The following is a 22,144-nucleotide window of genomic DNA, read 5'->3' as shown; positions in this document are numbered from 1 at the left end:
CACAGACTTCCTTTTACTCCTTCCTTTTGCACTCTCGCCGCCTCCTCCCGGGGAGAAGCGGAGGCGCCGGCGGCCCGGGGCACCGACTGGCCGGGCCACTGAGGCCGTGCAAAAAGTTTCTTTCTGCGAGTGCGGAACTGGGGCCCGGTCGGTGTACTGCTCGGAGCAATGGGTGAGTGGCGGCGGGGGACGCTGTCAGAGCCGGGAAGGGAGGGAGGGAGCGAGCGGGCGAGAGAGGGAGGGAGCGCGAGGGCGCGCACTACTGAGCGCTCGCGCTCTCCTTATTGACTTTGTTCGTGTTCCTACAAGTTGTAGGAACCCGCTAAGGGTCAGCGTCGCACAGCAGTTCAGTCTGAACGCTGGCTACTGGGTTGCTGTTGATGCCATTTTCTGATTTTAAGAGAACGGAGGGGTGGCATCGGCAAGCCCCCAGGCCTAGAGGTGGACCAAGTTCTGTTTCACTACACGCATCCGCGCAAACAAAACAGAAGAAACCTGTAGTTCCCCCTAGCCCTTGTCTAATTGCGCAGGTCCCCAGGCGGGGCGCTGGGGATCAAGGGGCAGCGGCCCAATGACTTTTAGCGCCGAGCAGGCAAGAAGGAGCCGGTTGCCGGCCTGAAGACCGATTTCCCCTCCTGCTTCGGAGACTTTTGAACACTCAGAGCGGCCCTGACTCGCACCATTTTATTTGCTTGTAGCGGCCGCAGGCGTCACCAGAATGAGGGAGGGGGTCCGCCTGGACCGCTGTGGTTTGGGGCCGTTCGGCTAGGCTCAGGGACCGTACGGTTTGGGGAAAGCCGGAGTCCTTAGTCCGGGGCGGCTGCATCCGCCCTGGCCCCTGACGGGCGCAGAGGCCGAGTGGCAAGCGGCTGTCCCAAACTGCGGGTGCGCGTTCCCGCGTGCCGTGTGTTCCTTTTGCAGAGCCAGCCTTTGGGGAGGTGAACCAGCTGGGAGGAGTATTCGTGAACGGGAGGCCGCTGCCCAACGCCATCCGGCTTCGCATCGTGGAACTGGCCCAACTGGGCATCCGACCGTGTGACATCAGCCGCCAGCTACGGGTCTCACACGGCTGCGTCAGCAAGATCCTGGCGCGCTACAACGAGACAGGCTCGATCTTGCCAGGAGCCATTGGAGGCAGCAAGCCCCGGGTCACCACCCCCACCGTGGTGAAGCACATCCGGACCTACAAGCAGAGGGACCCCGGCATCTTCGCCTGGGAGATCCGGGACCGCCTGCTGGCAGACGGCGTGTGTGACAAATACAACGTGCCCTCAGTGAGCTCCATCAGCCGCATCCTGCGCAACAAGATCGGCAACTTGGCCCAACAGGGGCATTACGACTCATTCAAGCAGCACCAGCCGGCGCCGCAGCCGGCGCTGCCCTATAATCACATCTACTCGTACCCCAGTCCCATCACGGCGGCCACCGCTAAGGTGCCCACGCCGCCCGGGGTGCCCGCCATCCCCGGCTCGGTGGCCATGCCGCGCACCTGGCCCTCCTCCCACTCCGTCACCGACATCCTGGGCATTCGTTCCATCACCGACCAAGGTAAGGGCTCAGGGGCGGATGCGTGGATGTGCAGAGCCTCCCTCCGCACCCTCGCTGGGGTTTCCGTTATCTGCGGCCTTGGGGCGCGCGTCTATCCTACCACCGGAGGCTTTTTCCTTTGGAAATGTAAGGAGTCCTCCCAGGGGGTGTCCTGATCTCATTAACTTGAAATTCATGCCCTTCGTTTCCTTGCCACACACAGTCTCCTGCCTCATCTCAAACTACCAGACCCATAACATCCCCCCATCCCCAACACATGGTTCGCATTTTCCACCCTCCCCCGCCTCTCGCGCTGCCGCAGCCTCAGACCCGCTCGCTCACTTGGAGAGCGCGGCCGGGGCCGGACTTGGGGCGCAGCCCGGGGGCCCGAGCCGGCGTGGGGCTGCCGGCTGCAGACACCGCTGCGGGCAGCTTGTTTGGGAATCAGATGCGGCTGCGAGGAGTCGGGCACCCTGTGGAAATTGCAGTATTCTTCTTGGATTCTGGCAATCAGGCCAAATTTGCTCAGGCAGGAAGTTCAAATGTCACCTAATTGGTTTCATTCTTATGCTTCACTTCATTTTCCTCGGAAACCGAGGTCCCGAAGTTACTACTAGTAACTTGCATGTCACTGCCTTGCTCATTCTGGTACTAATTTTCTGCTTTATTTCTCTCTCCCTCCCCTCCTTATCTTGACAGACTTCACTATATATATGTTAGGAAGTGGCACCAACCACCGCTGTGATGGAGCCAAAATGCATGGCGACTCGTGCTGTCCTCTCTTCTGTTCTTTCCGGTTTTCCCCGCGCCTGCCGCTTCGCCCTGGGGTCCCCCGGTCCCCGGGAATGCAAGTGGACATCCAGTCCCGGCACGTTTTCAAGGGTGCCACCGCGCTGTTCCTTTCCTTTCTCGTCCTTGACCTTGCCGTGTCGTGTCTTTTCTGCTTGGTAAGAACGCTTCTCCGAGCCCTCCTGCTCAGCCGGGCTTCCGCAGGAGACCCCAGTTTGTTTTCTTTTATTGCGTTGTTAAAACAAAACACGGCGTTAACTTCTTTCTCGGTAGGGAAAAAAGAAAGTCAGAACGCCCTAGACGGAGAATTTAAATACTGCAGAGATAAAGAGTCTACCTTCTTAATTTCTCAGCCAAAAGCTTAAAAACCACAGAGGAAAAATGAAATAGGAAAGCGGGAAATAGTTCCTTTAATTATTTCCTGCCTTTCTCCGTTGCCACCACACTGGCACAATTATCTTTTTAACTAATTAAAGCAGAGCCTTGATTTCTCATCTTCTTGTTTTCTGACTGTGAATTTACAAGATCCTTCTAAGAGGTCAGTTTTGTCTTATTCTGAGCTGGTCGGAGCTTTAGCTGGAGAGAGTTTGCCCTTGATTTATAGGATAAACTGACCTCACTGACATTTAAAGGAAGCCTCTGTTCATGGGAAAGTGTGAGATCAGCAGAAATGGGGGCTCGCAGGGGGATCTCAATTTCTTAAGATAACTTCAGGCTTGTGCCCACCGATTGCCTTTTGTCTGGGAAGGCAAAGAGAGACTGGCAGCTCTGGGCCAAAACACAGTTTCCTGGTGCAAATTGGAACACAATCTAATTCTTTGGAGAGGGGGAGGTATAATGAAAAAAAGACTGGCAGAGTTAAAAAGAAAACTTTCCTTCCCTAGGGATCCTACAATCAGACAAATGTCAGTTGGAAAGTATTGGATTATGGAGAGGAGCAGCTTTTCATTCTAGATGTTGTTGATTCTGGATGCCAGCTTTAAACAACCTGTTTTCTGACAAATCTGTGAATATAAAATCATTATTTCTACAAACTATCATTTCTATAAAATGATCGCCCCTTGGAAGCACTGTGTCAGATGGAACTGTTTAAAATCAAGTTGTAGTGGCTTTGTCAAACTTCAGTCCTGCACCGTAAGTCCGAAAGACAAAAACACATGGCTTGTAGTCTTCAAAAATCTCTTTAAAATTGTGCTTGGTCACTCAAGGATGCCAGTGATTCAATATGCACACCCCTAAGTATTGTGGTAATCAGTTTACACCATATAATTTTCTTTGCATCGCTATTAAGAACGTAAAGGATAACTGATGGCTTTACTGACTCCTGTTTCAAAACACTTAATCCTACTTTCATTTTCTTAACCTTTTATTTCATTTAAAAAAAAAAACTTTCTCTCTCTAACCTTACCACTGACACTCGTGGCATTTACAGTGGTAACTGTAGTATTTATTTTTCGAGTCGTATGCACATAACCTCGCATATTTAATGTGTAGAGATAGAGCATCAGGGTAGTCACACATGGTATGCACACAGAAGGCAGAAACCTACGCACGTGTAGTTTGCATGTGTATTGCGGGCATCATTTAGTTATTTGTTTGCAAAGGACTTTGCTGGTCTTTTGTTCCGTCTATGACATAAGTACTAGATCCCCACAGCACAGTGAGCACTTTTCTGGACGTCTCTGAGCACCAGCACAGGCGCGGTGAGGCCAGGATACTCCTCTCTCCCTTTTCAGTCCCCACCAGTCCCAGACGTCAACCCCCAGTAGACCCTGGGTTAGGATGGGGAGAACTACGCATCCAGCTTCACGGATTCTTTCCCCGATTTGGGAAAATTTGGGGAAACTCTCAGGTCCCTTCCACTCGTTTCCCCGGGGAGCGAGGAGAAGAGGAGTAAATCAAAGGCCGGTTGAAAAAGAAAAAGAGCCCTTCCCGCAGGCGCGGGTGAGAGAGCTGGGAGAGGCCTAATCCGAGGCGCGCCCGCTTCACCGGCCTGGGCTGGGAGCGCAGAGGCCGCGCCTGGGCCCAGCGCCCCGGGAGGCCGAGGCCAGGGCCGACCGAGGTCGGCGCCCGGGTGCTCGCCAGTGGCGGGTTCGGGTCGCGTCTGGGGGGCGGGGGGCGCAGCGCTGGAGCTCCCCTGACGCCTTGTCCTCCTCCCAGCAGTGAGCGACAGCTCCCCCTACCACAGCCCCAAGGTGGAGGAGTGGAGCAGCCTGGGCCGCGCCGGCTTCCCCGCCGCCGCCCCGCACGCGGTGAACGGGCTGGAGAAGGGAGCCTTGGAGCAGGAAGCCAAGTACGGGCAGGTGAGGAGGCGCGGGCCGCCGGTGGGCGCTGGAGGACCCAGGGCCCTTTCTGGGCCTCGACCGAGGGGAAGCCCGGGCCGACGACCGGTCGCGGCCACGAGCCCGATGCCGGGTTGACCTTCGAGGGCGCATTGAGGCCTCGACCCCGCGGGGTCCGGGGCGCGGCCTGGAGGCGCGGGCGGGCCTGGGCGGCCCGTGGAGGCGGGGAGGCCGCGCCGGAACCCTTCCTGCCGCTCCGCTCGCACCGGGCTGGAGGCACCGGGCCCGCCTCCGGGAAGGTCCGCCGAGGTCGCGCGGTGCGCACGGCGGCCGCGGGGGCCCCGCGCTGCGACCGGTCGCGGGCCCGGCTCCCCGAAAAGCAGCGAGCGGGCTTGTCCTGCGATAGCGAGAAGAGGGCAACCAGATAAACGTAATAAAGTTACCATTTCCCCATTAAAGGTCACGTCAGACTCTCCCAGGGGAGGTTAGTGAGAAAACCTCAAATTATACGGACTGGCTGTGGACCGTTTAATTTTTCTTTCCCTCTGTCCCTCCCCTGACTCTCCAAAAAAAAAAAAAAAAAAAATTAAAACACCCCTGTGTTTTGTTTTTTCCTGAGAAAAACTAAGCAACCACACCAACAAAAATTCTAGAGTTTTGAGTCTAAAGTCATCACCATCCCAGAGTCAGGAGTTCAAAGCTCTCAACCCTCCCCCCAAAACCCCGGACCTTAAAGCAGCTAAGGTTCCTTTGAGCAGACCTGGATAGGTTTGCAGATTTCTTAATACCAAACTCCAATTCTAAAGCCTCAAAATACCCAGTTTTCGTTTTATTATTTTGAAGATTTAATTATTATTTTGAAGATTTAAAACTCAAACTTTTCTTATCTATCAAAATCAGCTTTTTAAGTGAAACGTTACTTAAAGTGAACTTTAACTTAAAGTTAACTTGTTACTTTTATTCACTAGGGAAAAAATCCTAGTCGTTATTTTCTCTAACCCCATTTTCACTTCCTTTCCCCTCCCTTATATTGTTAAACAGAGTCATATACATATTAGTAGCTCTCCCATGACAAATATCCCAGAAAACAGCAGCAAGGAGAGTCCCTTTCCTAAGTCTGTTTCTACTATACAGAATGCTAATGAGAAATTATAAGAAAGCTTGTCATTTTCTTCTACAAAAGGGCCTGTAATTCCTAAAGAGGAGGCAGTATGTACAATGCGTAGGAGCTCCAATCTCTGGCACCACCGCCACTTACGAAAGTTATTTAACGTTTTAGAGCCTCCATTTCTTCATCTGTAAAACGGGGAAATAATAGTCCCAACCTCAAGAGATGTTAAGATTTGACGAGATAATGCAACCTTCGACGGCACGTAGTGAGCATTCATTAAATAGCACCTGTGGCTATAAATGGCTGTTAGAGATTGACTTTTAAAAACAAACAATTTTTTTGTCAGAATATACTTTGTTCAGAGAGCTCATAGTCAAAAAAAGTCAAGGCATTTTGTTACAAACAGTAGAAAGACTCTATTTAAAGCACCTAGCATTCATAGTAGCAAGCATTTATAGGTGCTCAGTAATTTTTATTAGGTCATCATTTCCTGGAATAACATCTTGAAGTATAGAGTTGAAAAATAGGCTCTCATTCCCACATATAGTTGATGAACCCAGTTTAAAAATAAAGCAATGTCATAATCCAAAAATCTTGATGATTTTTATTTTTACTCCCTTGAATTATAGACCCAGCATTTAAACTTGTTTAGAAATGGCTAATATACACAAATACCTCAAAACTAAACTGATCAATTTAAAACAAAAATAGGACACTGTTTCAAATAAGCTACTCCATATATTCTGAACATTAAACATCTGTTACATGTTATACACTGAATATTAAATCACTAAATTATCAGATTTATAAGAGCAAGTAACTTAAAGAAATAAGTGGCCAAATAAGTATTGTTCTAAATACTTAAGCGAATAAGTTAAATTTTTTTTCCAGAAGAAAAAGATAATTGACTCAAACTTACATTTGAAAAGTTCTTGCATTGCCATGTAGTAAGATAATTCAAATGATGTAAAATGTCAAAACCTGGAAAGTTTCTAAGTACAATTAAATCGGTAGCTAGTCTATTATTATCAAAATAGTGCTTAATGCTGAAAGTGTGTAAGTAGCCACATAAACTTAGGCTCTGTCATTTTGTGAGCAGTTTTGGAATTTAGACATTGATTTCCTTGAGGGTAAAATTATACATTAATACTTGTTCTTAAACATGCAAAGGTAAGGTGTGTTGTATATATATATATGTGCATTTCTCTTACCGGTATTCAAAGGGCAGCTTTATTTTTAAAAGTTATTTTTCAAAATGTTATCAGCATATGTACATTTTACAACCAAAATGTAAACTCAGGTAACAATTTTTCTCTATTTGTATTATGAACAAAATTTCAAAATCTTTGGCACAAAAAAATCCTCAAAATTTTTGCACATGATACATTCAGGGCATTTACAGTTGTTTTTAAATAGTGCAATATTATATGATCCTAGTTTCACTTTAGTATATAAAGGAGGAAATTGAGAATTCAGAATCATAGGACTTACAGCATAATCTTTTCCCAGAAGACACCTGTAAAATCCAAAAGGGCTGAATTGACAACTGATTATAGGTGTTATTGATTACTGTAATTTAGAGTTTCTATTCTCAGTTGATACTGCAAAGAAAGATGCCCTCTTGCTAGTAATTAGAACCTTATGCACATTTCAGCTATAAACACACCTATCTTTTGTTTTTAAAAATATTAGTTAAGAATATTCAAACTTGTCTTACACACATTAATGGTACCCTGCAATTAATATTTTATAGTACCATGAGAAGTCCTTATTGTCTACGGCTGAGGATAGAAGAAAAAGAGTATTTATTTTGTCTTTTTTCACCCACATTCAACACTGGGCTAGAACTGTTTAATCTCTTCTATTTTGAACGGCAACAATGTTCTCTGGTTCCTAATAGCTGGTTCTCTTCTGCTGAAAGCATAAAACCTCTATTGAATGCAATTGCATGGCAAAAAAGCATATAGAGAAACATGGGGTGGGAATATAGCTACCCTTTTATATGGTGCTTAGTGAATCAATGCCTGATTTTGTTTAAACAGTTTATAAACAGTTGCATAGTTCTTGAAAAATTTTCTACAATTGAGCATACTTTCTCAGAAAAAAATATATTGCATATTTGGTACTCTAATTAAAGTAATCTGAATGCTAGATTTATAAGAGTTGAGTATCTGCATTTTGGGGTAGTAATATATTAACTCAGACAGCAAGTTTAATATAACAGTTACAATTTGAGATGTCAGAAATGGAGAATAGTCTATAAATACTTAAGAAAAAAATTCAGAGTTAAACAAGTTGTGAAAATAGTTGAATTTGGAGACATAAATTAATCTGAAATTCTTACGAAACATTCATTTGTACGTTGTGTTTGAAATAAAGGTAGTATTTCAGAATCCTGAATATAATTTTCCAGTACATTATTTTTAAAACTGGCTGTCCTTGGAGACATACTGTTCTCGTGAAAATGTAAATGATGTTGCACTGAATTTTTCTTCATAGCAAATAAATTAATTTTGTGTTAAATAATTTACAGTTTTGTAGAGAATGCCAATAGACTTAGGCAAATGCCAATAGTCTTTGAAATTCATAATGTTATCTATTATGAAAAACGTTCTTTGACCTAGTTAGCTTTTAACTAAAATTAATGATTATGTATCAGTAAAATATGTCATATAAAATACCAAAAAAAGTGATTTAAAATTTTTTCAAGCCTACATCAATTTTAATAACATTTGGAAGCATAAAATTCATTAAAAAAATTTGAGTAACCGCTTTCCATTACCTAGAGATATTTAGATCTGCAATGTGATAACTAAGCATAATTAAGGTCCTTTTGGATGGATGTTGAAACCATATTTACAACTGTCATTTCATCTGTCAGATTTGTTTTACTAGGTCATTGCATAATGAATTAAGAATGGTAGAACCAAAGTCAGAAAAATGATTTCACCAAAAAACCAAGAAAATCTTGTTTATTTTCATATCCGAACATTTTTCTTGCTTATGATGTCAATGTTGAAATTCTAGGGGAAACACATCTCTATTTGTGGCTAAATCTACTTTGCTATAAGCCAAGGTAAACTCCTTGTATCATAAGAGGAGGACCAGGTAGAACTGAGAAGTGGATGAAAAATTGTGGGTGGAGGACTTGGTACTGCTATTTGCAGTTTCTTCAAGAGAGAAAATGTTGAGTAGACAATTCCCAGAATTTGAAGAATAGTCTATAACCTCTAATTGCCAGACAGTTGTCATACCAGTTTTTTTCGTGGTCACAAGTGTTTGGATACTATTGCATTTCCATTTTCTCTTGGGGGGAGGGTAATAATGGAACAACCATAAACCAAATAAAGAACTGGCTAAATTAGGACTTTTATTTACGATTTTCAACAGCTTTATTCATTTTGCTTAAAGTATAATACTTGTTCTGTGATAAAGGGTTCCTAGATTTTTGTTTTGTTTTATTTTTAAAGCAACAGTATCGAATCTTTTGCTTTCAAAAGACTGCACCAAGAAGTATACAAATGATTATGAAACGCCTATGATGTGTCCTGTTTGTGGGGATATGAGATGATTAAGGCGAGTCCTTGTCCTCAAACTGTTTACAGTCTAGCTCTCTGCCAATACAGCTTCTCAACATATTCATTTAAAAACATATTTTTTAAAACTGGCAAGTCTATAGTTCTAACATTTTAGAACAAGTGAAATGAAAACTCATAGTTTCATTCATTCTCATGATAACCTCAACTAGACTACATTGCATCTTATGTATTTTTCCTGGATTATTTCCTTTAATGTCAGTGAGATAAAATCTTTTTCTAAAAATATTCAACAAAGCAAGTAACTTACTTTTTCCAGGGTATGCAATTTGGTCTATTTTACTTTGTATTAGTAAACCTCATTCTCAGAATTAGGTAGTAGATAGTGTGCTTCAGGGAGGACCCTGGTACAGTTCTTTAGAGGAAAAGATTCTCGTGGCTTTCATGGAAGATCAACATGAAAAAGGGGTTGATAGATTGAGGTCTTATTTATGGAATCTTTAGGTAAAGTCATTTTCAAAAATGAGATTTCCATTACATGCCCATTGCTGGGGTTTCATTTGGAAAATTTGTTTACTCTTCCCTGGGGTTTCCATATGTTGGTTGATTTATAAATCATATTTACAATCCAATTAAATAGAGTAATTTAGCATGTTTGCTCCCACTATATTTATGGTGCACATTTGGTAGTCTCTGTTCAGCATAACTAGCTTTTCAGATTAATTACATGCCCTTCACTGAAAACATTAAACAGATTTGGGGAGTTTAAGTCATGTACTGTTTTACTGGAAAGAATAAACAAATATCAATGCTACCTGTAGTTGGTTTTCCTTTGCGGTGGAAAATTTTACTCTTTCAGCGATTGCTTCATAAATAACAATTACTTTACCCAGTAGAGATTTATATCTTTTACTAATGTCATGTTTCAAAATTAATAGTGAGAAAATTGATGTGTTTATTGAGTCACTAGAAGGAATGAATAGTGAAGGCGGCAGGTACCTTTAGAGCATATTTGTTCTCTCATCTTCTTATGCCATTTTTTCTAAATTTCTAAATCTGAACTTCAAAGGAAAATTAAGACAAAACTTTTTCACCCCAAATCTAGGGCATAATTTAACCTGAGGGAAAGCTAAGAGCAATTTTTATACTGTTTAAGTTTAAAGGTTTCTATCTTTTTTTATTTTTAAGCAAACACTCTCCTTGCCTTTTTCTACAAGATGAAGTCAAACCTCTGCCAACTTCCCTTCCTACCCTTCCTTTCTGTGATACAGGGGACTGCATTACAAAATGACTCGAAATATATTGTGGATTTTAGAGAACGTTGAAATATTTAATACTAATAGGAATAATAACATAAAAGCAAGTTTGGTGCCTTAAGTATGAGAAATTGGACAAATATGGAAAACAGGTAGTAGTATTTTTTACACTTGACAAACAAATGTAGTCATGGAATAACTAAGGCACCCGAAGGTAACACAGGCCTAAATCCAATGTTCTGTCTCCCCTATATCCCAGAAGCATTATCTAAGATAAGAGTCCATTCCAGCCTCGTTTCTCAGGGGGGAACATCTCTGGGCAAAAAGAAGTGGGTCCATGTAAGGCGATTGTAGACATTGCAACAGAACAGCTGAAGAGCCCAGAATAAAGGGGTCCCATCAAAGAGCAATGATGTGGAAGTGAAAATAATAACCTAATGAATTAAATTAGAAAACAATTTCTATATTGCAATTGAATTGGAAAAAGTATCTAATTAACATATGTCAGCTTTTCTTACCTCTAAGGATTAAATTGGTTTTACTACTAATAATTCTATTATTTACATTATACTTTCACTAGGAAATATGTTGGTATGTTAATTCATTCACATCACTACCAGGAAACAGGATTTACCCTTTATTTCTAAATAATAGAGAAGTTGAGGGGAAAAACTGCTACTTGAAGAAGGATGCCGAGTGTCCATGCCAGGATCAGGATTAGAAAATAGGGTGTTTTTGGTGTTGTTAATAGTAACGATACCAACAATAATTTACTGGGTGCCAAGAGAGCACTGGTTTCCAGGCAGACTTGCCTGCCAGAGCGGCTGCATTTTGTTTGCAAACTAAGATTTTACGTTTAAATTCATTTCAAAAGATTTATCCATGCAACTTTTAAAAGTTCACATCACAGGGCCCAAAACTTTGCAAGCAGATTTTCCAATTTCAAAACCATGTATATGCAGTTCTTTTATATTTGAATAGACAGTCTCCTTTTTGATAAAATAGCTCTGGAAAAAAATGCCCCCAATCTTCACTTAAAAACCCTTACGAGGCAAACTGCCTGATGTTGCATGTCCTTTGTCCAACAGGCGTTTTCAACATGATGTTTTCAAATGTGGCCCATGCTTTATTTAACAAAGGTCGTGCTCATTTTGAGTTTCTAAAGTGACAGCCCACGCTCTGTGCCCTTCTTTACTGAAAATGAAAGCTACACCAACCAGGCCCTTCACAAATGCCTCAACAAAAGAGCCAAACAAAACTGAAGTACGAAGCACGGGCAAGGCTGACAGCGGCGTGTGGAGAGCTGAGCTGATCCTGAGAGTTTAATCACCTCTACTTCCTTCCTCCCCTCGCATGTCCATGCTGTAATTCCAACAGCAAAAGCAAATACTGTGAATTTTCTGGTTTTAGGCTCCTCAAAACCCTTGTGGAAAGAATAATATCCTGTCTTTTGGCATTATGTTTGTTTAAGTAGAAAGACTGTGAGTGCGTTTAGAATATAATTGAGGTCAACTCTAAAAAAGAATCGGAAAGTGGAGTCAGAATACTGTTAGCTTCTCCTACTCAGAACCTACATTCTGCTTCTTTCTGGGAACCCGTGAAATGTCAACTGCTATACTGTGATGATTTTCACCTCTTCTCTTTTCCTGCTCCTCGTAGGCACCCAATGGTCTCCCAGCTGTGAGCAGTTTTGTGTCAGCATCCAGCATGGCTCCCTACCCTACCCCGGCCCAGGTGTCACCTTACATGACCTACAGTGCTGCTCCTTCTGGTTACGTTGCTGGACATGGCTGGCAACATGCCAGCGGCACCCCACTCTCCCCCCACAACTGTGACATTCCCGCGTCGCTGGCGTTCAAGGGCATGCAGGCAGCCAGAGAAGGTAGTCACTCTGTCACGGCGTCCGCACTCTGATGGGAAATTCCATCTGCAGCAGCTTCCCCAGGTCCCCCCTCTCAGCACACCCACCCCTCTTCCCAGGTCTCGGATCCCACTCCTTCTGCCCGCCAACCCTCCTGCCTCGAAAGCTGGCTTTCCGGACTCACATCCTTTGTGCTGATGACACTTAAGTATTTCTTGCCATAACTTCTCTCTCTCACAGAAAACCTGACATGACTTCAGGATTTAAAAACAAAAGCAATGCTAAGGATTGAATGAGACATTTGTGTTGCCCACACACTGTTGTAACGTAGTGAAGAAACCTGCACCCCTCAAAGGGCTTAAGGAACTTTTAAACTAGTCTTTGGTAAAACCACATGTGTATATTTATTCTAAATCAACCTGAACTTTTGAAACGTGCAATTGTTGAGATTTTGCAAAATCAATAAAGGAAAATACATATAGAAAAATGTTATGCTACACCCTCTAATCAAATAAGGTGACCAAATAAGCCTTAATTCACTATTAATTAGGAAACCAATCAATAATTGACTTGTTTGAGTGATCCTTTGTTTATCTTTAAGAGATGACCTATTTTGTTGGAAAATATATGTATAACACAAGCAGTATCTGACTTTAGCTCCTCCTGGTGTTTTGACTTGGTTCCAAATACAATAATGTTTATATTTTCTATTAGTTTGTAAATATGGACTCTGGATGGTGCATTTGTGTTTTCATTCCATGGGACAGCCCCCTCCCTCCACCTCTCTCTATTTTTTTCTTTCTTTTTGCAAAGGTGACTTTCTAGCAACGTCTTTGTCTCTGTTTGGTGGTGGGCTGCTCGGGCTCCCGGACCTGGACTTGCCCCCAATTTTGTGTGTGCAGTGAAGGCGTCAACATCTCATGAAGGACATATTCTTTCTACAGCAGAGAACTCCAAAAAACAGATAAAACAAGCCAGTCTCTCATTTTGTATCCTAATCAAACAACACACATGCCAAGCATATAAAGACGAGAGGGTGGAAAATGTCTGACCAAGAAGGCTCTAAAGGAAGTCACTTAGAAACTTAAGTTTAATGTGAAACGCTTTGCAAAGACACTTAACATGAACTTTACATTAAGAAAACCACTGTGAAACTAAATTGTACTGTTATTGTTGGCTTACCTGTGTGTTCAGCAATCTCAGCCCAAAATTATGTTGTAATTTAAAGAAAATGGAAAATTCTGCTCTAATGAATGTAAAAATGGCTTGCTGTGAAGTTTACATGGTTGTACAGAAGCATGTTTCATGTGTGAGTAAACTGGTGGTGGTATTAGAAATACAAATGCTATTTAATTTTTAAAAATTCCCTTTATTCATTTCTGGAGTTATAGGACACAGTTTAACTGATAAATCTTTCTAGACCAATTTGTTTTTCACTTTAATGTTAATAATAGAGCTGTGGGGTATATGTGTGTGTGAGCATGTGATTATGTGTTGTCTTTTAAAACAATTGATTTTCCTGGGCAAAATTCTACAGTTTTTATCTCTTCTGTTTAGAAAGTTCTTCCTGCTTGGCGATATAGGCTTGAAAATACGTTTTAAAAAAACATTGGTATAATTCATCTATTGGAAAATTAATATATTGCGAGTTTTTTGGTATTAATTCTGTGCAATAACTAAAAGGGTGCATCACTAGATATGGACGTTAAAGACCCACTCGCCGGGTAATTTTGATGTCTTCCTATCTGTGCTGTGCACAGCCTCCATGGCACTCCAGTTCCGTCTCATTGGTTTCATGGCTTCATTTACAACTCAGATAGCTAGATCAGCTAGGTTTTCAAATCGGTAGGATATAAACAGTAAGCAGATTTCTGACATACAAGTTATGTTCGAGGACCTGCTTTTTTCGAGCAGCAGATATCTTGTAGAGAGCTTTGAACTGCATTTATTTCTAAAGCAACCGAAATTCAGTGCTACAAACAGAGGATTATAACTTCAGGAGAAGAATAAGCAGAAGGAGCAGATGAACTCTCAGGGCCATAGTCTTCCTTTGATCTTGTAAACCTCCTATTGACATCTGGAGTTCCCAGTCTGGTGAGAAAATAGACTATAAACCGAATGGAACAAAGATACCAGTCCAATATCTTCGTGGAGACTTTAAAACCATACCATACAGGGACTCTCCGGCCGTCCAGAAAAACTGACATAAGGTACCGAATTATTCCTTATCAGATGTTTTTAGGTGGCTATTAGGAGTCTTTAAAAAAATATCAATCGTTTGTCTGGAAACACAACTAAATGTTATTTTCTTTATCTAAGTTAAGAAATCTCTTGTTATTATGCTATTTATGATTTTTTTCTGGTTCTTGTATTTTTAAAAATCTAATATTAATGGTATCAAAGTTTTCTTTTTATTTTTCTTTTTTCCCCCAAATCTTTTCTTAGCAACAGTGAATGCACATGGAGTAAATTTAAAAAGACAACAGAAAGCCCCAAAACAATTTGCTATTCAAAGCAAATTATGATTTAAAGCTCCTTTTAAAAATAAGAGAAGGAAAATGGGATATGATATGGGGTTGGGATTGTTTGATTTTTAAACATTATCATTGGTTAATGTTGACATATTTCTTCTGTTTCTTAGGGGGTAAAAATGTTGTTTTTAAACTGGCAAATGCACTCTTTGGAGATCCTTTTCCACCCCATGCACATGGAGAAGTTAAAGGTTCACTTTCATGGCCTCTATGTAGGCAGCCCTCTCCTTCCCAGGATGCAGGAGCATCCCCTGCAAGACAACGCAGGTGCACAACAGACACATCCTTATTCTCTTGTCTTTTCCTACTTTTAACGACCCTCTCATTGAATACTGGGCTGAAATATAAATTAAAAAACACGTTGGAAAGGATGTACAACGAAGGCTGTGTATGTATATACAATAATGTCAAAAAGCCTTTATTTTTATACTTCAAATGCTCTAAATTAATAAAAAGTAATAATTACCATGTTATCTTTTATTTTTTTATTTTCAAAATGCTTTAGTGACATAGCCTCATGGTAGAAATATCCCATAGTAGTAGGTAAGAACAGGCATCATCTAGAACGTGCAGGTATTTTTGTTGATTTTTAGCCACTGAAGGAGATCATTTCAGGATGCAGATATACAATCAAAGGGGGTTATATTAAGGCCAAGGAGATATTTTTTGAAGTGCATGTTAGTACAAGAATCTTTGGAAATGCTAAGAATGTACTTCTATTTTGAAACATTTTTTCCCTTCATAATACATATTTTAACACTGCAGATAGCAGACTTCACACCTGAAGCTGTCACTTTAATAACCTGGAAATGTAGTTTTACTCTAAATATTCTTTTTAAGAATAGCCTGGGTAAGAATTCTCAACAAAGATATTGGGATGCAAATACAGATAGCACAAAATGGGCCCTAGGAGTGGTTCCAATTTGTGATTTGACATGAAAATATTTCAGCAACAAAACTTGTTTTCAAAGGGAACTATGCGAAGGAAAGTAGTTTAATATAATTTCATGTTTTCTATTTGTCATAAAAGACTTCAACTATCATGATTTTAAAATATGACCTGCTTTAAACAACAGTGTAAAATATAAAGTAGCCTTAGGGAAATACAGCTGAGATGTGTATTATTACTAAAAAAAACCAACAGATTTACATTTTAACATAAAATGTAACATTCTTAGAAGGCCATTTTCGTGTACTTTAAAAAAATTTTCCTTGTATCCTTTAAATATTTATAGAAGAATTTTCATTCCTCATAAAACTCTAAATTTTGGCTTATTTTTATTTATTTATTTTTTTACTTTAAATATTTCTTGACTTCTCGGGAAAAAATAATGATCAATACAATGAATTTTCATTGTGAAGCAGTGTAAGAGGAACACAGGTCACAAAATTTATATTGCTTTTATGAAATATATCTGATTCTATGCTATTTTTTCTGTATTCAGTTTACATACCTCATTGCTTCATATGATTTTTCTTCTCACAGTTTTATGGATATGGCTAAAACTACAGTCAAATTGTCTAGAGATGATAATTTTTTCTTCTTTTTTTTGGTAGTTTTTTTTTTTTGATGAGGAATATTCGCCCTGAGCTAACATCTGTTGCCAATCCTCTTCTTTTTGCTGAAGAAGATTGGCTCTGAGCTAACATCTATGCCAATCTTCCTCTATTTTTTTGTACGTGGGATGCTGCCACAGCATGGCTTGATGAGCGGTGCGTAGGTCCACGCCAGGGATCCGAACCCATGAACCCTGGGCCATGTGAACTTAACCACTACGCCACCGGGTGGGCCCCTACAGATAATTTTTGAATATCAAAATAAGTTTTGTTCTTGAACAAACTGTTTTCCCCTTTATAATTGTATATAATTGTATAATTATAATTTATAATTGTATCAACTTAGCTGATTGATAGTCTCTCGTCATGGTGCTATTTAGTAAATATGCATTATTTCAAGTGGGAAAACCCTTCCTAGGCAATCACCAGTTCTCCTGAAGCCATGAGTAGGCATATTCATAAACCAGCAGCATCACTGCACCACCTAAAAAAGAAAAGAGCTGGTTTTAATGGCAAATCTTGTGAAATAGTGTCATCTCTCCCGCTATGTTTCTGAATCCATGAAGTCCCATGCAGCCGATTGGGCAGGGGCTGTTCGTAATCATCAGTTCTTGAGCAACAATACAGAGATATAAAACTATTGTGTAATTCTCAGAGCAAAATCAAGACCGTCTTGAGTCTCCAAATACGTTTTTTTCCCCATGAGTTTCTGTAACTTTCATCATTTCTCATCAGATTCTTTTTCAGGCACTTTTAATTTTTAAAAGTAAATAAATATAGACACATTTAGTCATGTAGGGGCATGTGGCTTTCCTGCAAACAGAAGCTTTCAGATTCTTCATATGTAGGCAAAGGATTGATTTTTTCAGTCCATAATTAGCATGGTCGGATTGCATTCAAGAAGGAAATCTCTAAGATGGTGCTTGACAGATGAGTCTGGTTTTCTCTTACAGCTTTCAAACTGGATTGCAATGTGAAAAATAGCTTCTGAATATTTAAAAAATCTGTACTGCAAAACTTAGCTAGCTTTCAACTTCCTTTTATTGTCATTCCAGCTGCCTCAGATATATATAGGGATTGCACTTAAAAATTTGGTAGTGGGGGTTGGGTGTCATCAGACCACCATTTTTCTTGCAAGTGAAGACTTACATAACTGACCGTAAAGAGGCTTGCTATGTAAAACATCAACAGGAATGTGATGCAGGAAAACAGGCACCGAGGCTGCTGAATACCCAGACATTGGGAGAAGCATTTGTATGTGGATGATTTTGTATTCTCTCTGATGCAGTAAAGAGCACATGTCCTGTGCCCTTTACGATAATCTGTATTTATCCTTTCATGTCTGTGTGAAAAATATTACAAAATCAAAGTGTGGACGAATATCCTGAGCACAACTTACAGAAGACTTGGCTGCAGGAACAGAAGATTGACGTCTGATGGAAAGAAATAGAACTTGATTTTGATCTTAGTTATTTTGTACACACTGCCATATGCTTTTTTTTTTTTTTAATCTACAGGCCCCACGTTTGTGTAACCTTATGCCAAAGATAATTATCTGTATGTAATTTTCATTTTTAACCCATGAAGATACTCTATTAGACCCCTTTCAGCTGCTATAGCCCTCTTCGCACTCTGCAAACAAAAAGGGACACATGACAGCGGGTTGTTAATATGTATGTAATTGCTCAGTTTACTCTTATTAGCTGTTCACAATGTAAGACAATAACACGCAGATTTGGGTTAGTTTTCAGCCTAGTGATATGTGAAGTTTAAACCACAGACTTCAAGATTCTCCTTTCATGGGAGGTACCTGATCATTAGCCATAGAGAGGTGCTAAGGCTGTTATAAAAATAAGATGGGATGCTTGTCCAGAACGAAGGATGAAAATTCCAGGTTCACTTTTCTTTTTTACTGTCTCTCTCTCTTTTTTTAAAAAAAATCTTAGCCTTAACTCAAAAGTCTTACCTTTCTCTCTACCTTTCTTTCCTTTGAAGTTACTTAGGACTTGCGAGTTTGGAATGAGAGTGGAGGCCAGGTCCTTGAAGGAGATATCTGGTTATTCACAGTTTTGTTTAACCTGGATGGGTACGTCCACAACAACTCTGTTCATTGGATTTGACACCACAGTGACTCAGGACACCTCATGCAAAAACATTTAAAAAGCCAACCAAACATTTGCAAGCCTCTAACAAAACTTGGGGTCAGATTATTTAAGAGTTTTGGATTAAGGTTCCAGTCAATTACCATTTTAGCTCAACTCTCCCTGGTCACCACTCTTTTTAGGCCCATCCCCTCCTGAGAAAGCTGGGTTAGAGCCAGTCCTATGATTTTCTCTAATACTAGGTCTACTGGCAGGTTTTTACTGTGTGGTGAAGGAAAAACACCACATACTTGCAGAGAGAGTGGCACAAAATCACCAATATTCTTTATTATTGGGTTCGTTTTCACACATGCGCCAGTGACTAACAGAAGGCAGGAGTGAATCTCAAATGTGAAGCAAAATCTATGCTTCAATGCCTAGAGAGGTTGGGACAGATGGATTGGGAATTGTGGCAGTGTTTTCTAAATACGAGAAAGTGTGAGCAGTTCACCAGCTTCACTTTACGGGCTGTTGTTCTATATCTCAGGTTGGTCGAAATGCTGCTTCATTGGGTTGAGATCTAAAGGTGAATGTGCACGTGTGTGAGTGTGGCAGGGGAGGAGGACATTGCTGTGCAAAGGGAGGAATGGGAAAAGGAGAGAGGAGAGGAGTAGGGGAAGGCTCTAGGGAAGATTACCAGGATGTCCAAGTAGGTGAGTGTGGCCTGGCAAAAAAAATACGTGTGGTCTGGCGCATACTTCTGTACTTATTCACCAGGTTGCTTATAATCCAAGACTATTTGCCCAGGCGGTTGAGTCTGCAGCAGTTATTTTCTTATCTGTTTACATAGAGGCAGCTGACTCTCCCTGTGGGAATGGCAGTTTTTGTGGGTGGTGTCCTGAGGTAAGGCCCCGAGCCAGGAGTCTCCGTGATCACGCTGACAGAGGCCAGGCGGGTGAGCGGCAGGCTGCAGCCTCACCACGCCCCAGAGGTGACTGTGAAGGCCAGTGGCTCTTGCTGTTCGGGGAGGCAAGTTGTCCTCCTCTCTTTTTGAAATGAGGTTGAGACAGGAGCAAGAATGAACTAGGAGCACCAGGAAAAGTTTTATTAGGCTGGTCCCTCACTCGATGCAAATCCTCCCCTTCAGCCAGAAGCCACCATGGATGTATCTCGGTGCTCACTCAAACTCCAACTGGCTGTGGATCCTTTCCTATTGACTTAAGCTGGGCTTTGGCCTCTGTCAGCCTCCAGCAAGGCTATAAATAGTGTCTTATAAACAAAGGCACTATTAGAACATTTCTAATGGATGCCTTCAGTATCTTTCATATCCTCAAGGTTTCTGTCTCTCACAGTCTGATAAACTTTTTATCACAGTGTTGCTGATAGACACAAATAAGAAAATAAAGAAGGAAGGATATAAGTAATACAAACATCATTACCTGGTCCAAGCCTCATAATCTTGGGAAGCAGGCCCTTGTACAAAGCTAAAATCCTATAACCAGAAGGGAAAGAGTGACATTCTTATTCTGAAAATAAAATGAAGTTGTACCTCAGCTTTATTGTGATGCTGACCTACCATTTACAAAAAAGAATTATTTAAAATTACACACATCCCAGACAGTATCTGGCTAAGTATTCTCTGCAGCAAATTGGACAAGGGGAAAGAGCTAATCAATTCTTTATTACCTAAGCTATGCTGGTCTTGTCCAATCAGAAATATGACTTTCATCAGCAAGATGGTTTTTGCTCTCAAGACAGGTCTGACTTTTGAGACAGCTGTGTATATGGACAAAACGACTTTGTAATTGAATTTAAAAGACCACAAACTCAGTCTTCACGCAAGGAAACATCGTGCAGTGTAGATCAAAATAATAAAATGTTACTTGTTTACTTGAGAATAAGACCAGGGTGAGGGATGAAAAGACAAAAGTAAGGAAAAAAGAAAAAAAGAAAAAAAAAAAGACCAGCAGAAAAAGGCACATGCTTTAAGTTTTTAAAAGAAAATGACTCTCACAGAACTCTCATGTTTAATTCTCCCAGGAGAATATAATTAGGTGACATCTTGATGAGATTTACAGTCAGAAGACAATCGTTCTCCTGCCCACGTGTTAACAGGGCATAGTAACTGTAATAGCATATTACGCACACTGACAAGCAAAGAGTTCATCTTCTCATTCTAAGGCAAACATGCATGTACTGTGCGATGGTGGTTCATGGTTCTTGATGGTGTGAGAACATTTGCCACCGCCTCACTATTGTGTTATCTTGAAAGCTTGTCATCTATTCCCTAGAGCTTCTCAGACACACACCCACTTTAGGAGGGCTTAATGGCTCTCATCAAAATGCAAGTGCAATATGTTTTTAACAATACTTGAGAACTGTACATTTATTAACATAAGAATGCATTACCCTTCTTCCCGATAGACTATTGCCATTGTTTTAAAACAGGTTCTGTACTTGATTTCTCCAGGAACTGGCTGAGGCCCTTGAATCCTACTTTTGGCAACATCAAAAGGGATGTTAATGACTGAGGCTATTGTACCCGAGAGAAGACCAATCCCAAATTTTCTCAAAAACTCCAAGGTTGGATCCTAAAAGAAAAGAATAAAATAACAGAAAGGGAAGCGGAAGGCCCTAAATCGGTTAAAAACTATAAAGCAATACGTATTTAAGCAGAGCAATGAACTCCCCCGCACCCTCCTGTTATTCCAGAGGAACACATTAGGACTTCCTAGGCTGGAACTTGTTTTCTTGACAATCCCATTGGCTATGTTTTTACACATGGTCTAAATTGCTGAAGTACACATTTCCTCACACAGGATTTATAAACACAGTTCATAAAGAAAGACTGGTATGGCATATGGGGATGATTTGTATAATTGGGCTTCACAATGTACTTAGTATTACTGTATCAAAACAGGAGAAATCCAAGCACACTATTAGCTAATTGGCCAGAATATTTTACAAATGACAGCAACTTCCACCATGAAGCCTACTAAAATGCTCATTTGTGTTTGGACCCCCAAATGGTAAATTAAATCAAGGCTACTCTCGGTCTGCTGCTATTCCCCTCCAGGTTTTTTGCATTTATTTTCACGTGTAGCTGATCCACTGTACTGAGAAGTGCTAGCTTCCTGTTATTAACAAACCAACTTGGGGAGGCTGCAAAACAGCCTGTGACATTCTGTGCATTATAAACAGTAGTAAGTCACTGGACTAATTGGCTGAAGAATTTACAGGCCATTGTTTCTGATTCTTATTCTTCCTCCATGGCAAAGGAAGAAAAGGAGAGAGAGACAGAGACACAGAGACATGGGGAGAGGGGGCAGAAGAGAGAGAGAGAATCATTTCTTCTTTCCATTTAAATCTAGGTCCTTCACGTTGGTCTGATTTGATTTTTTACCCCTCCCTGCTCTGTTTTCTGACATCAAAGTATTTAATTAGGTCTTACGTGGGAGTCACTTTCCTTCAGCCTATTTTTGTGTCTAGTGAGCTCACATTATGCTTTGTTATAATGAATTTGCTAGGAAGTTCTCATTATGTTTTCAGCCTCAGTTCTTGCCCTAAAGAGAGGTCATATCACATTCTCAGAGGACTGAGACCCCCCCCCCAT

At 41.1% G+C, this 22,144-nt stretch overlaps 2 protein-coding genes across 2 annotated transcripts in view; one reads left to right on the top strand and one right to left on the bottom strand.

Moving 5' to 3' along the window:
- The first annotated feature begins 168 nt into the window (after window positions 1–168).
- Window positions 169–12,415, top strand: PAX9 (paired box 9). Its single transcript, XM_058540351.1, has 4 exons — window positions 169–172; window positions 922–1,548; window positions 4,480–4,619; window positions 12,161–12,415. The coding sequence occupies exons 1-4, from the start codon at window positions 169–171 to the stop codon at window positions 12,413–12,415; spliced, it is 1,026 nt and encodes a 341-aa protein (XP_058396334.1).
- A 2,894-nt stretch (window positions 12,416–15,309) lies between these two features.
- SLC25A21 (solute carrier family 25 member 21) overlaps window positions 15,310–22,144 on the bottom strand; it is a 458,329-nt gene continuing 451,494 nt past the window's right edge. Inside the window, exons 8-10 of the mRNA XM_058540705.1 lie at window positions 20,941–21,122; window positions 19,971–20,023; window positions 15,310–16,934 (exon numbers count right to left, since the gene is read on the bottom strand). Of these exons, the coding sequence (XP_058396688.1) occupies window positions 16,873–16,934; window positions 19,971–20,023; window positions 20,941–21,122 (297 nt within the window). The 3' untranslated portion in view covers window positions 15,310–16,872. The remainder of the gene's footprint in view (window positions 16,935–19,970; window positions 20,024–20,940; window positions 21,123–22,144) is intronic.

Source organism: Diceros bicornis, chromosome 5 (assembly GCF_020826845.1).
Source record: "Diceros bicornis minor isolate mBicDic1 chromosome 5, mDicBic1.mat.cur, whole genome shotgun sequence".
NCBI classification, from domain to species: Eukaryota; Metazoa; Chordata; class Mammalia; order Perissodactyla; family Rhinocerotidae; genus Diceros; species Diceros bicornis.
This window is presented reverse-complemented; position numbering and strand designations above follow the sequence as displayed.